Raw genomic sequence first — 20411 nt, forward strand, 5'->3', positions numbered from 1 at the left:
CAAAAAATCAGCAGGTATATGTAAAAGTAATGATTTAATGAGTGTAAGCAAGACAAAGCATAGAATTGTGCTTTTTTTTCTTTTTCTTTTTGCAGACTGGAGACAACAAAATACTTAGCTACAATATCCCTGTACAAACATGAGACAATAGGCATATAGGATAAACACCCTTACAAATGTGTAACTGATGAGTGAAAAAGGGGCACATGAACACACATACCACACATACATTTTAACCAAAGCAAAGCACAAACGGAAAGATATTGGAGATTCAAGAGACTTACAATTTCAAGCCTTCCTTTCCCACCCCCCTCAAAAAACTTGATATCTTCAGAAAACTATTTTGCAGAAGGGCTTCCAGGCAACTCAGTTGTACCTGGTAATCCTTAACCAAGTTAGTACTGTACCATACACATACATATATATATATATTAAAACAAATTTAGTTAAAAAGCCTTCATCTGAATTAATTGATTTCTTTAGAAAGAATGAATGAAAAAGATTCCTGCATACTTTATGGCTTCTTATATGCATTCCTGTGCTTTTTGTTTCGGGGGTGGGGGGGATAATCACATATTCCAATACTTTCCCCTATAAAAGGAATAAAATCAAGAATAAAATCGTTTCCATGTTCCTCCATTTTATCCAATGCTTCTCTTGCCCTCTCCTCCCTGGTGTTGGAGACAATTAATTACATTGGGCAAATGTAAAAATCCTGGGAAGCAGACAAGGCCCAAGAAGTCCTTTTGGTATTGTCAATTGCTTCCAAGTTAGCTGAGAAGGAAACTCGTTCTCCTGCCTTCATGGCAAAGAGCTGGTGGCTGTTTTAGCATGGCTCTCCCTACACCTGTCCCACAAAGCATGTTAGGGCTGAGCCAATGGGGACTTAGCCACCTTCATTGATACTGCATGAAACACAATATTCTCTTTATAAATATATCATACAATACTGCTTCCTATTTTGTCATACACTAATATGGCGTAGTTCCACAAATTCATAATGCCATCAAAACCTTACAAAAAGAGCTTATCTAGTTTTCTTTCACAATTTCTTTTTTCTTAAGCCAACCAGTAAAATAAAAGACAAAACCCGCTTTTAGGTATACAAGTGTAAATCTGAACATAGAATGTCCTTCTTCTTTCCTATACCAATTTTTTCTTCTGTTGTTTTCTGATCTTTCAATGGCTTCGGTGTTGCGCAGAAGTTGTGGATGCAAACTATATATATCAAAATGGCTAATAAAGCAAATACATTGTTATTCACAGTGGTGTGGCTACATATATGCATCTTTTTATGCATATTAAGTCTGGCATTTATGCATTCCGAAGTGGAGAATGGGGGAAAAATAATTTGCTTTCAATGAGATTCCCCAAAACAGAACCATAGTTCATAATCCAAAAGGTATATATGAAATTAATCTGGATTTACAAAACTTTCATTTGTGGTAGGCATCAATTTTCAGATTCCAAATTAAGAAACAGAACAATAATGGGAAGTCCGGAAAAAACCCTCTTCAAATATTTGGATTGTTATCCTTTGTTTTTCCATGTTGCTAATCCTTAAGAAACAGTTTGTTGTGGTGGTTGTTTAATATAAAAAAAGGTCCATCTCTTGTCCTCCCATTTAATTTCCAATCTTTAGTCCTCTCTTATTAACCATCAGGCATAGACACGTGTGGAATTTGCAACTATAAAGCTTAATGGTGTGATATGATAGAGACATAGAGACTGGAGCAGAAAGTAAGCCATAACCTTGGCATCCAGTCTTCAGAGTCACAAAGGAGAGCTCATGCCAGTCAGCCAGAAGAAGTCGTAGAACAACCATTGATGGATGCTTTCCGGGTTCTGTTGGTAAAGGAGGCATGGTGGTTACCACTTGGGCTGCCCCTGGTTCCATTCATAGTGCTAGAGATGTGGGGGAACTGGGGGTGGGGAGATTGCACCGGAGTGCTGGGGCTGAGCACGCAGGATGATGTGGAAGGAGCGCCTCCCATGGGGCTGCCAGCTTTTTCACTGCCAGAGTCACTTTCCAGGTCCCCACTGTTATGCAAGCCGTCTCGCTGCTGGGGCCCTATTTTCATTCTCTTGCAGGTTTGTCGCACACGGTACTTTAAAGGGAGGGGACCGTTCTGCCAAAGAAAGTCAGAAAGGAAACCCTTGTTAGAGAGTTTATTTTTGTTTACCACCCCTCTGGCCCAACATGACCAAGACTTGGAAGGACTCTCAATATATTTACCCTTCTCCAAGTGTAAATGTAGGCTATATCCATTAGTGTGTAGTAGTCCTTCAAAGGCTCTTCTTCATACATGACATCAATCTAATAAAAGAAATGAAATCACACTTCATTTAACATGACATGGAAGTGTGAAAGACTATACAACTGCAATGTGGCATCTATTGTACACCCTTAATCAAATATCACACATTTTATCTGAAATTCAGAAATACATTGACTCAGTTGAGAAGATATCTGCCTTTATATCAAAGGCTTAGAATATAATGATTCAGAGAGACCCTCTAAAATCCATTCCTGAAGGTCTTTTATCTAAAAATACTGCTGTTTAATTCCAAAAGTATATGCACCAATTCTTTTCAACAGACTTAAAGTTTAAGTAACGCCTTTAGCTAAAACTGTTTTATGACAGTTCTTCCCCATCAATGTCCCTAGATCAAAAGTACCTGAAAAGCATTGGGTATATCCATTTTGCTCCGGAGAAACTTCCTTAAGTGCATTACAGTCATTGCTGCAGGACAGCGTAAGTATCTTTTGCTGTTGGCCTGGGAGGGGCATTTGGTTGAGACAACATTCAAAATCTGATACTAATGTTCATTCCAATATAGTAGATAGAAAGAGATGGAAACATGGTTAAAACTAGCAGCATGAAAACTAAATATTCACTGGTGATCCAAAACCAATGAAGTAAAAAGCAAAATACACGACCATCCGATTTTTCTTTTAGAATTTAATTCATACAAATTTTATTCTTTAAAATGCATACACTAAGGGAGGAAAATAGGAGGATGTTTTCCAATATAAAACTTATTTGTATCAGCCTTTTAAATGCCCTTGCATTGTAATTACTAAGAAGGTAGCACACTCTCTATAGAATAACTGACTCTAGTACTTAAGGAAATAAAAATGAATATGGTTTTATTTTCTGAAAAAGAAATAAAAGTGTCAAAAAACCAACTAGCTACTCACCTCCTCTTTGGCTTTCTCCTTCTCATTGCTTCCTTTCCTTTCAACTCTAGAAAAAGGACATATACTATAGTAGTAAAGAAAAAAAATCTATGAATGTACTAACAAAGATAAGATACTGCTTTTATAACTTACTTATTTTGGTCAAAGAACTCAATGGATAAGCTTATTATTTCATCATCTGTTATTATCCTTTTGTCTTCATCTGCAACTTCTCCTCTATCTTCATTAGAGCCATTGGCAACTGCACAGAAATGTTCACAGTAAGTAACATTTTAAAATTCAAATCAGAAAGAGTAAAGAAAACATCAGTCATAAAATGAATGTGTTACTATTAAAATTATTTCTGTAAATAAATATAAACAATTTTGAATGTATAAAAACATTTATTTGCTGTGAAAGAGCACTGAAATGGTACATAAATTTTACAACCTCAGCTTCTGCTTAAAAGGTAATTCTTTATAAAATCATAAACTCAGAATCCTTTTTTACCATCAGCAGATGGATGAGCAGCATAAAAATCTCTTCTTCTTTTCATTTCATCTGGGAAAAAACATATTTTTGTTACTTATCTCTTCCAGTTTACACATTCTATTACTACATTGGCTGTTCAATCTAAATGCTTACTCACTTTTGAAAAGCCCTGGTACTAACTTGTACACAATGTCCTGGAGAGTTTTATCAGATCTGGAATATAAAATCTAATGTTAATATTTACAACTTTCCATAACCAAAAACAGTTTGGTTGAGAATTTTTAAACTTTAACCAGATTTGAATTGATTTATATAAGTTTTTAGATCTATGCTATTAATCTAACTATATTTTTGCTTTGGTAAAAAGATATCAAATTAAACTGTCACCATTGTAAAAATATAGGCATTTAATAAAAAGATGTAACCATGAACAGAGCCAATGAAATGCAACTAAATAAAGATTTCTGAAAATAGATTAACTTTTGCATTTCTTTATTAATATTTTACATTTATAAAGATCAATACTGGGGAAAAACAGGAAATTAATATGCACACTGACAACGAGAACAAATTGCAATTGTAAGTAGGAAAAGAAAGATAAAGGGAATAAAAATGGGCTTCTAATGTAGAAAAAGAAACAAAATGACTAATTGAAATGCAAGACAGATACTTATGGAAATAGTATCCTGAACTAACATTTTTTAAAGATTTGTATTGGCAAGGAAGTTGCACCCAAAGAAATATAATATATGAAAAGACATAACCATGACATAAAGTATTTAGTTGTCTTTTTTCCTACCTTATGTTCAAAAGAGGCCTAGTTTTGTGAACTTGGACATCGCAAATGGGACAATACTTGCTGGTCTCCAAGTAATGTACAATACAAGTCTTACAGACTGCAAGAGAAAAAAATATATAGAATTGTGCAGAAATAAGGTTACAAAGCAGAATCAAGGCATGGTTTTCAGCTGTTATTTCTAACCCAGACCCTAAACAAAGTTAGCTGTTTCTCAGCAAGAAAGAGCCATATGGCCAATGAAGGAATTTGGTCTTGGCTGGCAGCGGGCCTCTTTCCCTGATGAGAAGCAACCAAGCAGGACTTACAGGAGTGCAGGCACTCGATGATCGTGGTAGCATCAATGAAGTACCCTCCGCAAATCACACACATGAGGTGGGGGTTGAGCTCCGTAATTTTGATGCGGGTGGTGCGATGCATTTTGGTTTAATTCGAGGAGACTCTGAAAGATGTACAAACAAAGAGGAGCGCTTTAAAAACCGTAGGGGAACTTCGGAGGTGCGGCCCAACACGATTCCCTCACTTCCCCTCCGCTAAAAGTTGGCCTCCTCTCGGGGAAGGCAAACAATCAGGTCCAGGCGAGAAAAAGGAGGTGCGAAGCCGCCGAACCAAGAGCCTGGAAGCGCATAGAAGCGGCAATAGTAGGATGGGGGGGTCCTTCCAGAGCGCTGTGTCCAGAGACCACCTGCCCCTAGCCCTGCGCGGCGATATTCAGAAGGGGAGTTGCCTGGGACGGGCGGAGGAGGCTCTTCGGGGTACGACTCACGGGCCTTCACCCCCTCCACCCCACCCTCAGCGCTTATCGGAAAACCGCAGATCGGGATTGTGGAGGGGAGAACCGGACAAGCGGGAGGCGGGGAAGTGATCCTACTGCAGGCGCGGACGTTGCTCTGGGCATTTCCGGCGAGAAGAGGGGGGTGGCCGCGGTTGAGGCGGCGGCGAAGGAAGAAGCAAGCAAAGGAGGGGTGGCTGGGTGGGTGGCTGTTGGCGCGGTTGGGGCCCGCACCTCGAAACAACGGCTGGCAGGCGAGTAGCAGCGGACAGGATAAGACCCCAGGAACTGCTACGGCTGTTAGCTGCGTCGCCGACGCCAACCCAAGAGGCTCGGGACCGAGCCGTCTTCGGAACCATTCTAGCGAAGGGGTTGCTATAGCAACTTACACTTACACTTGGCATCCTGCCACCACCCGGAGCGCACCAGGGGAGAGGAGGCGGGGAGGGGCCAGGCTGGGAAGAGGTGGCTTCGAGAGGAAACGGGGGGGGGGGGTGCGCAGGGAACAGGAGGACAGCTTTGGAGTCTCGCCGCGGAAGAAAGCCCAGTCCCTGGACAGGGATCAAGCAGTGGATGGCGGAGGAGAAGGACGGGCTGGGGGTACCGCTGTGGAAAGGAACCCGAATCGTGTCCAGGGATGAAACCCGGGGGAAGGATCCTGGTCGGGTGTTGCTGGCGGGGCCAAAATTCCTCTCGGAGTAGTCCAGTTGGGCGGGAGGACGCGTCGCAGGGAGAGAAAGGGAGAACGCCAAAAACGGGCTGGCAGTAGGAGGCCTCGAGGGCGGCCCAAGTCAGCTCTGGAGTCGATGCCAGGCCGAAAGCAAGAGGCTCCTCCAGGGGCTTTCGGTTTCTCTCGGGGCCTCTATCCACGTCGGCCATAGGAAAGAAAGTGGCCACTGTTTCTTCCCCTTCTCCCTTCTCCGCCTCGCGGCTCCTGTCCGCAGCGCGATACAACCTTATTGCCTCTTGGGTCGCCAAGGCACAGAGTTAAATGTTGGCCCCTTTCGGGGTGGTAGAGACTTTAGAGGAGCGCCAGCCTTTGCCATAGACCCGACTCTGATTCAAGAGAGTCCTAGCACGCCCATCTCCGGGCACCCGTGGACATTCCGCTCCGGCAGTCCAAGCTTGCCCGGTCGCAGATCCGCAGGAATGCTGCAAATGCTCTCGGGCTGCAGCCGGGAAGTGAAGAGAGCAAAGCAAAACTGTCTGAGGAAATCCTCACGCGGAGCATATCGCTCCACCGCCCGGCAAGGAAAAATTTACGGTGGGAGGGAAGGAAGTGGGGAGGTTATGCTCAGCCGAAAGAACAGGTTTCATTCCCACAGCCGCGCATCTTCCTTGTTCTGCTCTGAACGCACAGCAATCAAGGCAAAATATTCCGACGCTTCCCAAAGAGCCTCGAATTTCTCTGTCCGATGTTCCAAAAGGCGCGAGGATAGGTGGGATAGGGATGGAGAGAGGACAACATGGATCGTTCGCCACAAAACCAACTACCAAAACTTCACTTGTTCTATGTACCCCTTCCCCGGATGGGGAAAAAAAGGAAAGGGAAGAAAAAAACAGAGCAGGAACGATGCCGCTGCTGCATGGAGGAAATTGCTATTTTTATCTTTTTTGGGGAGGGAGCAAAAGATATACAAGTTTGGAGTAGAAGGGGAAGGAGAGGTTCGATAACCTTAGCCCAAGAACTGGGTGTTGGCAAGGAAAACCGGAGCCTCCACGCCTGGCCTCTCCTTCTGGTTCCAGAGCATTCTTCAGTACATGAATAAAGGACATACTTCTCCACCCTAACCCTTTAGCAGGTAATTGAAATCCTCATCACTACCATCACCACTATCGTGATAAAACACGTCTATCTGTTTAAATTAAAATGCAGTAAATCCAGGATACTTCAACCAAAAGGTAGACTAGGAAGGGTCGAGGAATTGAGTGGACTTAAATTCTTTCCCAAGCAGTGAGGCACAGAAGGAGGCAACTCAATTCATCAGAAGATACAACCACATGCTTCATTTCAGGGAAACAGAGCCTCTGTCTAAGTAGAAGAAAACTCAAATCAAGCGTGAAGCTTTGTTACTCAAAGCTTATTATTTATTACCTAAGTTAGCTCCCTCCTCAAGGATCCCTTGGAGGTATCAATTGAATTCTTAAACCAACAATCCTGAATCAAAGCGATGGATCAGTGAAAGATTGCCATCAACTCCCATGCACTCGTTTATATACACTCATAAACAAAACAGGTATCTCAAGTACCCAAAGTACTAATTTGGGATGGAGTAGGGGCTGCTATTCCCTCGTGTTCTCTCCCTGAAGTCTCCCACCTCCTTACAATAATGGTATACTTTTCTGTAGCCAAGACCCAATGACCTTTAACATCAGATATTGTATTTTATTTTCACACACAACCTTCCTAGGCGTTCAACCAGGAAAACAAGGAGAGATAAAACCTATCATTCCCAGCTGAAGCTTGGCAGCTTTACATGGTCAATTTAGAAAATTATGGATAGTTGAGTGGATGGATGTTTTAGAAATTAATAGGCTCTAGATACCTGAGGAGGCAATTCATCAAGGCTACCTAAAATAACTAGGTTTGCAGGGCAGATCTGTAATCTGGTCCACTATGCCTTGAATTGTCATTGAGTGCCCAGTTTTAAAGGTGAGCCCTGAATCATGAATGACTCACTCAAAAGTGTGGATCCATGGAGTCCCAGCCAAGAAAGAAATAGGTATGTTTAGTATAATCCATATTCTCTCCAGCTAAACCCTTTCATCCAGGGAATAGACCTCTCCAGCTAGTCTCCTCAAAGGCAGTTCCTTTCCGGATGGGTAAATGCTGAATTCATTGGGTGGGGAGGCACAGCACCAACCAACTGTACTATTAAAAGATGAGTTCTAATTTACAGCGACCAGAGCAGAGAAATACACAGCTACACCAATCATTCTTTCCCTACACTTCAAAGTCATATTTTTGGAATGCCAAGAAAGACCACTAGAAACAAACAAGCATTGAATAGTGGGTGGCTAACAAAAACTCAAGTGGACGATGAGGAAGGCTTGTGAACCACATGGTTAACTTTCCATTTGGAGAGAAAGGTTCCTTGCAGGGACAGAAGATTGGATTAAGTGCCCCCGAGTTATTTCCCACCAGCATTAAAACAACAAAACCAGCTGAGCTGGAGCAGGGTCTACTTTATCAAGCCGGCGAGATTTTACACAAATCAAGTTTCCCATCCAGGCACCCTTAGAGCCAGGACCAAAGCCATCACATCTGGGACAACAAGACGTTTCAGTTAACTTAGCTTATTCAACTTGGAAGGATAACATATGTGAGGGAGAAGCGAAATCTTGGCTAAATAATAGAAAGCTGCAGTCGGAATGCTTGCAAGTTCTATTAATTCAGCTCCCTCAATTATCCGCATGTTCAATCTGGATGTAAGAACTCCGAGAAATAAACACGCGGTAACTTCTCTCATCGAAGCTAGATTTCCAGCGTCAACCTCTCTCCTCTCTTCCAAAGCCCGAGAGAAACTTCAGGATTTTAAGCACAAATGCGAAAGGGCACGCTAAGAGAGAACCGCCATCTTACCAAGCCATCTCACGCCACACAAGTGTTGGCCGAACTTAAGTTAATAACATTTCTCCGGAGACCCCCAACAGCTCACCGAACCCTCCAGCGGGATCGCAACCTCCCGTGGAACCCATCCCTATAAAATGGGAGCGCTAGGTGCCTCTTGAACCCCCCGCCGACCCGTTTGTTTCGCAGGCAATCGCCATCCCGTGACCAAGGCAGCTCAAGATTGCACGAAGAGTCGCTCTTCAATCGAAATCTGCTTATAAACAAAGAGGGCTGGACTTGAATGGCCGGTCGCAACCGAAAATACAAACGTCCTCCTTCAGGGCTGTGCACCCAGGAGGGCTCTACGAACTAACTCCGGTGGGAAGGGAACGAAAATTCGCAAAGGGTTGGTTGCGGAATGAAACCAAGCGCTTGGGTTGCTACTGCCGCTCGCTCCGGGGGCGCGCGCGAGGGACGAACCATGTGTGCGTGTGGCTGGAGCCGAGACTGTCAGCGGTTTTCCCATACGGAGAGCATGGGGACACCGAAGCTCCCCCTCGCAGCCTTTCAAAAGCCTCCCCCTCCCCAAAACCCTCCGCGAAGTCCCCATCACCCTCCGACCTCGGCTGTAAAGAGCGCCCCTGCACACCTACCCGCGGAAAGACGCTGCCGAGGGGCGACCAAAGCTGCCGGGAAAAGACAATGAAAGTTAAAAGTCGTTCAGCAGAAAATGAATGTGAGCCAAGCGGCCATCTTGAAACGAACTGCAGGCGCTGTCAGTTGCAATCAGCGTTTTGCTGCCGCCGTCGCTGTTGCCGTCGCCGCCACCGCGCCGATCTCCTTTTAGTTCCCGAAACAGCCGGGCGGTTCTCTTTCGGGCTCCCTGCGAGCCTGCTTTGCCTTTCCCCTCCTCTTCCTTTCTGCGTCTCCTTTTCTCTCTCTCTTCTCTCCCCCCCCCCCACCTCGCTCGCTCACCCTCCTCCCCACTCCTGGCTGGCTGCTCTCTCTCTCTCTCTCTCTCTCCTCCTTTAAAACGCGCAGCTCCAGTGCTGGGCTCTTAAATTATTTCCGGCCCGTCTGGACTGCCACTCTTCCTCCTCTTCCACCACCACCAGCCCATTGTCTCTCCGACTTCCAAGCCCTCCTCCCGGCTCCGTCTATCGGTGCCCCCCTCCCCGCCCCGGTCTTGTGTTTTCCCTCTCCTGTCTTCCGGGGAGCTCTCTCTTTCTCCACTTTCCTCTTTGTAAAAATAATGATAATATGGAGATATTTGAATTGTATCGGAGTTGCTGCTGTGGAAGGAGCAGGCGGGGAGGTGGAGGTAGTGGAGAAGCGGGTGGTGGTGTGGTGGAGGGAAAGCAGCAATGAAGGCGCACAGTGGAAACTGACACCGTAACCAAAATGGCTCAGAGTTCGCCCGCCCCGCCAGCGTCACGTGGGACTCCTCATTCCTTAAGGGTGGCCTGGGAATTAGTGTCGGTGTAGTCGGAGCCGTCAGCCTCCCTGTGACCCAATCCCGCGACTCGGACGCCTCCCCCCCCTCCTGCGCCGCCCTCCCTTCCCCCTCCCCCTGCCCTCCGCCTGCTCTTCCGCCTCCCCCTCCTCCAGACACGCGCGCGCGCACATACTTCGCTAGTCCTCCTTTTTTCCGCGGCATTCACGCGGCTGCCTGTTCCACCTCCTCCGGCTCTTCCGCCCCCCCACACACGCCTCGCGCACTCACTCACGCGCGCACAATGCCTTATTCCTTTCCTCTGCCCCCCCTCGCCCGCTTCTAGCTTGCACACCTACCCCGCGCCACACACACACACAGACTCGGCGCTCATTCCTCTCTCCAGATTTTACACGCCCTGTCACCTCGCGCGAGCAATCCCTTTCTCGCTGAACAAGGGCACGCAGAGATCTCCGTTGCCTCTTTTCCCCCTCTCTTGTTCTTGGCCAAATCTACCCCTTTCATACAAAAACGTACCTCCACCCCCTTCTTTTAAAGGCGTAATAAAGTGACGGCAACCACAGACAGACCTTTGGCTTCGGTCTCTCCACCCCGAGCCTCTGCTACTGAAGCTGCTCTGATCCTTTCTCCTACAGCCTGCCTCCCCTTCGCGGCGCGCGCGCGCGCGCACTCACACACACGCACTCACACACACGCACAAACACACTCACTCACACTGGCTCGCGCGCCATACGCACACACACTCTCTCTCACACACACACACTGACTGAAAAAGGTTGCCCACCATTTTAACAGTATTGTGTGGCATTCCAGTTTCCCCCTCAGCGCCTTTCTCCAGAGCCTCTCCTTTGCCCCCAGACCGACGGTTTGCTCCCGCCCTCACCTAGACTGTCCCATAACACCGACCTCGGTCGAGCGTTCTTCCTCCACCTCCCACGTCTTCCTGGGCACCTCAGTGCTAAGACACCCCAGAAATGTTAGAGAGGCGGTCCAAAGTTGGGCTGGTAACCGGCAGCTGAAACCGTCAATCCCGAGCGTCATCTCGGCCCTTCCACCTTCACCTCTTTTTCCGTTAGAGCGGATTTTCCCGCTTTGGCATCTGGCCGCGGATTCCCAGGTGCGCGCGACTTCTCCAGCCCCGGCGCAGATCCCCCCCTCTCTTCTGGCTCAGCTCAGCACTACGCCTCCCTTCCCCTAGTCCTTTACCTGGTCCAAGATCTCCGAGTCCTTTCTGTTCCTACTGCACCGCACAACCTTTTCACGCGGGAGGGATTCGAGCTACTTTGACAGAACCAAACTCTCCCTTGTACATACATCTATCTTCTCCTGGGAGCGGTTTTTGTTCCCCTCTCCAAATCCGAGCCCAGTCTCCTTTTTCCTCAGGTGCCTGTTTTCTTTTCCCTTCTCTCGCATACTACTTCATCCCTCTTCCCTCCTCCGTTTTTTGCCCCTTCTCAAAGTGCCGCGAACGACTACTCCGGATTTTTCCAGCCAATAAGGTCTAGCGTTTTATTTCACCGCCTCAAAAAAACCTCATTCTTTATACCCCCCCCCCGTTTGTTTGTTGTATTGAAATCCCTCGCAGAGATAACCTACTGCCATATCTACTCCCACATACCCCCTCATCCCTTGCAAGCCCCATCCAGCCTCTGAAGGTGTCCTGGCACACATTTTCTCGGTAAAAAATTTCCTGCCTTTGGACACGCCTTCTCACTTCGCGTCTTCCTTCAGTGTATAGATTTAGTTCATCACAGAACTCTTGCACCTCGCGTCTCGTACAGCTGATTCTAGAAGACTTGTAGGTGAAGGCAGTCTTCCAAATTCTCACACCTCTCAATACACCTTCGCAATTTCATCTCACACAATTGCCACACTTCACAAAGCCCGCTCCGTGGTCTTTGGCTGTCTGACACGCATTCTTGGCTACAACATTTTCGTGCTCTTACATTTCCTTTGCTCTTTTAGCACATAGTAGAATCTAAGAAGAGGCACCAATTTTGAGAATAGTTAGTGGCGGCATAGTCTAGCTGGTCTATTTGTCCTTTTGGGTCCATAAGAGCCAACTATATGCTTTCCGAACTCCTCAAGATCTTTCGGTTTCTTCTGCCCAAGATTGAAGGACTAAGTTGTTAACACTATTGACCCCCTTTTGAGAAGCAAGCAACTCTATGATATGGTAGGCATCCCCTTTTCTAGAATGTTGGTTCACTTTGGACAACTCTTAGTCTACATAATTCTAAGGTGCCACCATTGGAAATTGTTGGGGCTCCTGACTGACACCATTTTCTTCCATCTTGGCAGATCTTCATGAGATGCATGTTTAGATTCCTGGGTAGATGAAGAGTGGAATGTTATTATAGGAAGGAAGCCGACATCAGAAAACGACCAAATGACAAAGAACTGTATTGGAGAGCACTGGGATTAATCCACTTTTCTGAAAGATTTGCTGTCAAACTCACTTTGAAGTTAATAGCCTGCCTTGTTCCTCCATGCCTGGCAAGCATCCTGACAAACACTATCATCCTGTTATCAACCATTTATTTATATTAAAAGTATCATCTGCAACCAAACCATCCAAGAGACTATAATGAAAGAGGGCTTTTTTTGATCCATATGAGTGTGTTAATTTGGATACAATATTGTCACTCTAAGATCCTGCAGAGATCGGGGAAACTGAAGACAATGGTTAAAAAATATCCTTATATTCATCTCCAGGAAAATGATGGAAAGGGAAAGGAAATATTCCTGGAAAGCATTATTTCACATATGTCAAACATCCACTAGAGAAGGAAATCCAGGTCAGGATCATGCTGTAGATTTCATTGTACAATTTTGTTCAATCCAAGATTTGATTAACTTTCAACTTCAGAACAACATATGCAGCAGTCAAACGGAAAAGTAGGTCCTACCACTTTTATAGACTTTCCCTGCCTTGTGTTTAGGTTGGGGAGGAACGTATATTACATAAGAATGGCTTAGCACTCTGAATGGAATCTAACTGGGACTACTGAAAGGACTAGTTGTCCCTTGATCACGATAGACCAGAAAATGTCTTTCCTTAATAGTCTTTTGTGATTTGTCACTCTCCCTCAGATGTGTTGGAATTTCAATCTCCACCATTCCCTGCAAACATATAGGCAGCTAGATATAAAATACAGCTGGAAAGCAACAATTTATGGAAAGCTGCCTAGCAAAATATGAAATAGAAAAGAGAGTGGTAGTACTCAGCAAAATATTTAGTGAAAGAAAATCCATTAAACCCAGACTATCTCATGGTTTCAAATGACCCAAGGTTAAAAAGATTTTTTCACTTTGTTCTTCCCATCCATTAAAAAAAATCCTGTTAAGGAGTAAAAAATATGAAGACCTTCTTGCTACTGTGCTACAGATGTGGTTCCCTCCAGATGCTCCGGACTTTAAACTTTCAAAGGTGGTTATTGCCCAGAGATGGAACGTTTAGGTTAAGGCATTCCGTTGCTTGCACACCCTCATGACTATGAAGATGAGGACAATAATACTTTTCTCACTATGGTTAATTAGTGGGACAATTGCAGTAGATGGCAGGTTATTAAGCAAGCAACCTTTATGTGGCGGAATTATTGTTGTTGTTAAAAAGTAACAGAATCAGAGCTAGGGTGCTGAGTTTCTTTCTACCTCCTTGCAAGCCACATTTTGTGTCTCAGAATATATTTTGTACACCACCACAGTTAGGACCAATGTATATATAGAGATTTTTCTAACTTGGTGGCACCATAGGACAAGTTTTAATTCCTTTGCTTCTGCATCCTTATAGTCATTGGGATAATTCTCACAGCTGTCTCCTAATTTAGATTTCCCATCATTTCCACATAGCAAAAAGCACATAGATAATGTAAGGAAAATGAGAACTTTGTGCATCCCACCCTCCAAATACACCAGACTGACACTGCTGCCTCTCTTCTTGGCTAGGTGTGTAATTAATAAGTTCAACCTACACTGTGACTTGGGGATAAGTTTTTTTGTTTTGGGAAGAACAGAGCCATGGAGACAAGACTGGTCATATTCTATTTATAGCCACTCAACTGCTGCAATTCAGAACACTCCAACAATTTTCTATTTACAGAAATGATTGAATATTTGTCAACCCAAGTTAAAGGACATGAATGAATGGATCTTCTCAAATTTTAATGTAAATAATTCCAGCATTAAAAAAAAGTGGGGGGGGGGGGAACAGCAGGAACTGACCTTCACCAAATGAGGTGCAAGCAAGGTGATAACTTTATTATGGTAGAATGACTTTAAACCCAGAACTCTATACCTCTTTAACATGGGTTTTGTTGAGCAGGTCTTCTTGGAATAATGTAATTCCTGGGAATCCAATTCCCCCCAACTCATTATTATAATCAGTTAAGACACACACATTAGATTTATATTCTCATTTATTAGATGATAAAGTAAAAAAATGGTAAAATCAAAGATTTTTTTAAAAAGAGCAAAACTGAAACACAAGCAGATATTTTAAAAGTGTATAGCTATCCATTTCTATTTCATCAAACATGTATCACAGTTCCATTAAATAAAACCAAGAAAAAAAGTTCATCATATAGTCAAAGAAGCAAGCATTTTCTTTTCTTCTTCAATCCAGTTGATTGCCAAGCCTGTAATTATAGTTGAGTTGTTCTTTCTAGACTTTTAGCTGCGTCTTTTAACTTTCCCACTAAATCCTAAAACATAGAATAAAAGCTTAAGAAAAATATTTTGCTGTAAATAATTAATTCTATGCAATATTATAAGTTTTCTTTACACCAAAATTTCCAATGATTTAAGAATGCATTTTTTGCCATTGATATTTTAAAGAAATACTGAAACGTATTTCTGATAGAGTATATCATGAATGTGCTTTATGACATACAAAATAAAGGAGTTTAAACTGGGACAGATAGGTTGATAAATAACTAATACAAACTTTTTCTTATTTGTCAAATAACAGAAAAGAACATAAATTCTTACACACACACACACAAATTTTGAAAAAATATGAAATTGCACACAGTTGCTTATTTATTTCTCTGATTTTGACTAATTTATTCCTTTTTTGTTATTAGTATTTATTAGCTTACTAATAAACTTACTCCTAATGCATGGGATTGCAACTTAATTTTATTAATTATTCTCAGATTAGTTGCTTTGATTTTAGAATAAATTAGCTGTGGATAATGGAGACTCAGATATCAATGTAAATAAAGCCAAATATGTCAAATTCCATTCTCATATTATATTACACATTCAAGTATATAATATAGGAAATGAAGTTTATCTAATTTAACACATTTGAAAGAGGTTCCACTCATTCTGCTAAAAATAGTATTTTTGTGCGGTGCAGACATTTAATATTGAAATATCATTGAAAAAGTAGAAAAGCTAGTATTTCTGTAGCAATTTATATTTTGAAAGATTAGATATTGAAGTATTTTATATCTTTTGAACTTTTATAAGGTCTGGTACTACTCAGTATCAGTACACAAAAAGTGGGGAATAAATACCTGCAATTGCTCCATAGAACAACTAAAATTAATGTCCTGATGAGATCTTGAATCATTATTCTAAAATAACAAAAATCCCAAACATTAGTTCCTAATAAGTAACAAAAATTAAAACAATCATGATCTACTAATATTTGAATTTCTGGATTGTTGTAATACCTCCACTTTTAAGGTCATCAAATAGGCAGGGCGATAATTTTTATGAAGTTGATTAGTCTAAAGTGATAAGACATAAAGAAAAAGTAAGTTTTGCAAATTAAAAAGAAAAAAAAGAAATTAATACACATTTTATTTAAATTACCTTTATTTGATATTCCAAACGCCAACAAACATCAGTTATATGTAGTGGACATCTGCCTATACTGAAAACATAATGAATATCTATTAGACTAAGATATGTTGAACCACAAAACTGTTGTGAGATTTTACACATAATAAAAATCAGTAAGAGCAATATATTAATTGTGGTTTCATGGACTAAGTTACCCCAGTTAGATAACTTGTGAATACATTTACTACTTTTAAGATGCATTTGAAAGTTGGACGATCACTATAACTTCCTTGGACATACCTTCCCAATATGATTTCCAAGATATCCTTATGTTTCTATAAAAAGGAAAAGGATAAAAATAGAGCATATAAACTACTACAGATTACAAAAAACTTAATGGATGGTATTAAAAGGATAAAATGTGTTTGAAAACCTGATATTCAGTGCAAAATTTTTCAATTCTTTCTCTGTCAAGTTTACAGTCTTCGAGATAGGTACTAAAAGGAAAAGTAAGATGTGTTAGCCAATAAATCTAATATAAGTCAAACACATTTTTTTAAATTGAAGAGTTTTAGGATACCTTATAATAGATTGGTCAGCTTTTTGCTTTCCAGCTTCTATTATACAAGTGGTAGTTGCTGCGTGGCAGTATTTTAATATTGCTGGGTCAATATTTTCCAAATCTGGGTAATCTAAAAATAAATGAATGGTTGATGACATATGTCAGGAGGAGATAGATAGATAGAAAGAATAATCCATATATATACACACACAAACACACACACAATATATATATATGTGTGTGTGTGTGTGTGTGTGTGTGTGTGTGTGTATATATATATATATACTCCATGCAATTATAGCAGCTGAGCAAACAGAAAGCTAATACATTGACAAATTTTACAGTTACCATTCTAAACACAATATTGGGGGTAAGGATTTCTTTTCGTACATCTCCCTTTATAAGAAATTAAAATATTGGAATTTGAGGTTCATTTCATTTCAAATGTGAACAATTTCCCCAAGATCTGAAACATGGTATTAGTTATTTCTAGCAATAGCTAGATCTCGATTTTTCCCCAACAGCCAGAAAGTACAGAAGAAAGGAATGAAATTCGGTCATTACCCCAGGAGTGTCTCCTGTATTTTCCCACTCACTGCCATCCATTCCTTGAATTCTGGCAAACAGAATTTGGGAAGATTGATGAATGTCAGTAGACATTTATATTTTTTAGAAAATTGCCATCTTGTCACTCTGGAGGAAAGGAAGAAGAGTAAAAAGCCTTTTGCCAACTAAGGAGGAGACTTTCTCGAAGTCTAGATAACCCTGTGAATTTTTTTTTCTGAGTGCTAGAGGGAGTTAAGTGTGCAATTTCGCTTTTTTAACAACAGTGCTCAGAACACCGTATCTCTAATCCTCTCCCTTCACAGCTAAACTTTTCTGATTTTCCTTTTCCTTTTTTTTTCGCCGCGTCCCATTTAAGAAATCCGAACTGCTTTTCCAAAGTTGCAATTCAAACGAGCACCTATCGGAGGCCGCGCGCTTATTCAGCCCCAGCTCCGGCAGAGCTCTTCTCCAGGCAAACGGCAAACTCGAGCCGTTTTTCTCTTGCGAAAGGCGGCCGGCCTACCCACAACAAACCCCGCAGTTTGGCAAGCAGTTGACGAAGCCCAATCGCCGGAGAATTTCGATTTGAAGAAGCAAACAAACAAAAAGTCGAGAAACAAAAGCATCAAAACAAATGAGCGGGCGCTTTTCAGCTGCGAGATTAAGAACGATTAATTTATTACTGCCACTGAACAATTCGAAAGAATAATATAACACTATCACATGATCAACAAAACAAAGCCTGCGGGATCCAGGTCCCAAACCCAGCTCGGTGCTTTCCTCAAGTATATCCACTCGCTTGATGCTTTGATTTTTTGCAAGAATTACTTCCGACTGTCAATGTACCTCGCCAGACCAGAAAAATTAAAAACAAAACAGTGGAAACCAACCGACCACGACCGCCAAGAAAGGCGAAGGAAACGCTCTCCAAATGGCACCACCTCTTCTTTCGGTCTGCTTTCGGGAGAGCGGGAGGTTTTACCTTCGCTTTTAGGCCATAAAAAAGCGAGAGGCAGCCTTGCATTTTGCAAGGAAGTGACAACCGCAGGGAAATGGAGGAAACCAGCAACGAGAGCAAAAACCCGAAAGAAACAAAAGGAGGGCGAAGGCGCAGTGCACCATCTGAGCCCGGCGCAGCACAGGGGAGACTTCCTGCATTTGACGGGAAACGGCTGTGGCTGCCGCAGAGAAGCAGCCCAGGCATCAGGTTCAGAGCAGCGCCGAAGCAAGAGCGACCAGCCGTGCAGGAACAGCCTCCGCCGCCACGCTTCCCTCGACAAGAGCCCAAGTCCCCTTTCAGAGAGCGAGCAGCTCTCTTCCTCGCCGGCGGGCGGAAGACCGAGCCCGGATGTTAGAACTCACCGAAAACGGCCTCCTCGGCCTGTCCATTGAGCAAGCTCTGGAAGGCAGCCTGGAGCAGAGCCTGGAAAGCTCGGAGCGAGAAGCTACCCGGATCAGCCAGGATCTGTAAGCCGCTTTGCACAGGCTCCGAAAGCTCCATTGTGAGCCGAGCTGTGACCTTCGACACGCCGCCCACGTGATAGCCGCGCTCAGCTGATCCTGCAGCCGAAGGAAAGCGGTGGCGGTGGCGGCCGTTTGTTGCAGATCCGGATGGTTGACTCCGGCTCTGCTTCCTTGCTGTGGGCTGCCTATATTAAACCCTAAACCCTTTCCCTGCGATCCCATCCGCCCGTTTCCATTAAGCTCTCCGGTAGTGTTGTATTTCCTATCTCAAATACAAGGTCAGCCATCTTCCTTTTCTTCTCGGTGAAAAAAGACTCGCCTGGCTACGTATCTTACATTTTAACCTTTTAAAGGATCGCGGTCGCGATGCAATAGATGAGGAGGATCGAAACCTTAGTTTCGATTCTTATATGGAATCGGCCCGGAAAATGATTAAAACAGCGTGGCTCTGAACGCTCAGTAGGTTCCTCCAAGCACGCAACAGGCCTTTTGTTTTTCGTTCTGCAGCTTTGGCACTGAATTTATGAGCAAAAATTTTTGTTCGTTCAGAAAAGTAAAATATATCCTACATCTCAAAAGACATTGCAAATTAAAATGATAACTCGCTAAATACCTCCTTTCATTCTTTTGCGTCTGGCTGTTATTATTTACATAATATTTCTTAATCTCTTTTATAAGCTGGCAGAACGTCATAACTTACAAATCTCTTATAAATGGCCACATTTATTTATTTTATTTTCTCTGAATAATACAAATATTTTTGCTATCATTTATCATTGTCTAAAACATTGCAACTATCATTTATCATTGTCTAATAGGTTAGTTTTATGTAGAACATTAAAAGGCAAGGCAAATTTTCATACAGTACGTTTTCTTGAGTTCACTCATACTCTGCAAATATTAAACTTTACTGATTTTTTTAAATAAAGATACCATTATATGATTGTATCCTGCTTCATTTGTATTTAGGTTTGCAGACAAAGTTAATCAATTCATATAATAAGCGAACTTAACACAGTAAGAAGCATGCTTGCGAATCGGGAGAGTAAGACATGTTCAAATTATATTTATCTCATCTATCTATCTATCTATCTATCTATCTATCTATCTATCTATCTATCTATCTATCTCTACTTACCTATCTTTTGGAACTGTGCTCCTAATTAAACTATTATGACTAAATTAGTTGAATTGAACACATAATTATGAAAACATTAAGCCAAGTTGAGAGTTTGATTATTTTTTATGAACCATCATGGTTGCAAAGATGTTAGAAAAATATTGTAATTAGAAAAGTGTTATAAAACATTAAAAATCAAATTATGAGGCACATTCAAGAGAGAATATTACCTGTTTCTTGCTAGAATTTGAGTGAGTGGATGTGGACTGCTAACGCAATTCCCCTTAAGTCACTTCTGTAAATTTCAAAGTGGATTTTATAAGGGATTTAGTTTTTTTTTATTTGTATGACTACTCTGTTGACTTTTCAACACTTAGCCAATCATGAAAAGCAGAGTGTCCTGACTGATATTTGGAGGGGTGGCCAAGGAAATTCCTTGATTGTAGGCTTTACTAGAAAGGTGAAATGAAGAGGGCAGTGGCAAAATACCTCCAAGAAAACTACACCAATATGTCCATGAGAGAACTTGAGTTAAAGAAAACATTTTTGTTGTGGTTGTTCTAAATAACTAAACTAACTTGGTAGAAGCCTACTGGTGAATAACTAAATTGATTTATAAATAGCAATATCTGCTATTTTCTGGTGGCTATGTGAATTCATCATTATTTGTTTATTTTAT

The 20411-nt window shown here is 42.4% G+C and overlaps 1 protein-coding gene across 1 annotated transcript; it reads right to left on the minus strand.

Moving 5' to 3' along the window:
- Positions 1 to 555: 555 nt before the first annotated feature.
- On the minus strand, positions 556 to 19140 carry LOC309401601 (uncharacterized protein). The gene is given in 18 exon segments (XM_081970667.1): positions 556 to 2129; positions 2237 to 2317; positions 2680 to 2820; positions 3203 to 3248; positions 3335 to 3443; positions 3692 to 3742; positions 3831 to 3886; positions 4473 to 4569; positions 4778 to 4897; positions 14896 to 14950; positions 15770 to 15829; positions 15929 to 15985; positions 16071 to 16131; positions 16341 to 16375; positions 16474 to 16537; positions 16621 to 16732; positions 18131 to 18505; positions 18508 to 19140. Coding segments are annotated over 18 exon segments (1995 nt in total). The 5' UTR covers positions 18650 to 19140; the 3' UTR covers positions 556 to 1796.
- Between the last annotated feature and the right edge of the window lie 1271 nt (positions 19141 to 20411).

Source organism: Natrix helvetica, assembly GCF_964273705.1.
Source record: "Natrix helvetica genome assembly, chromosome: Z".
Classification (NCBI taxonomy): Eukaryota; Metazoa; Chordata; class Lepidosauria; order Squamata; family Natricidae; genus Natrix; species Natrix helvetica.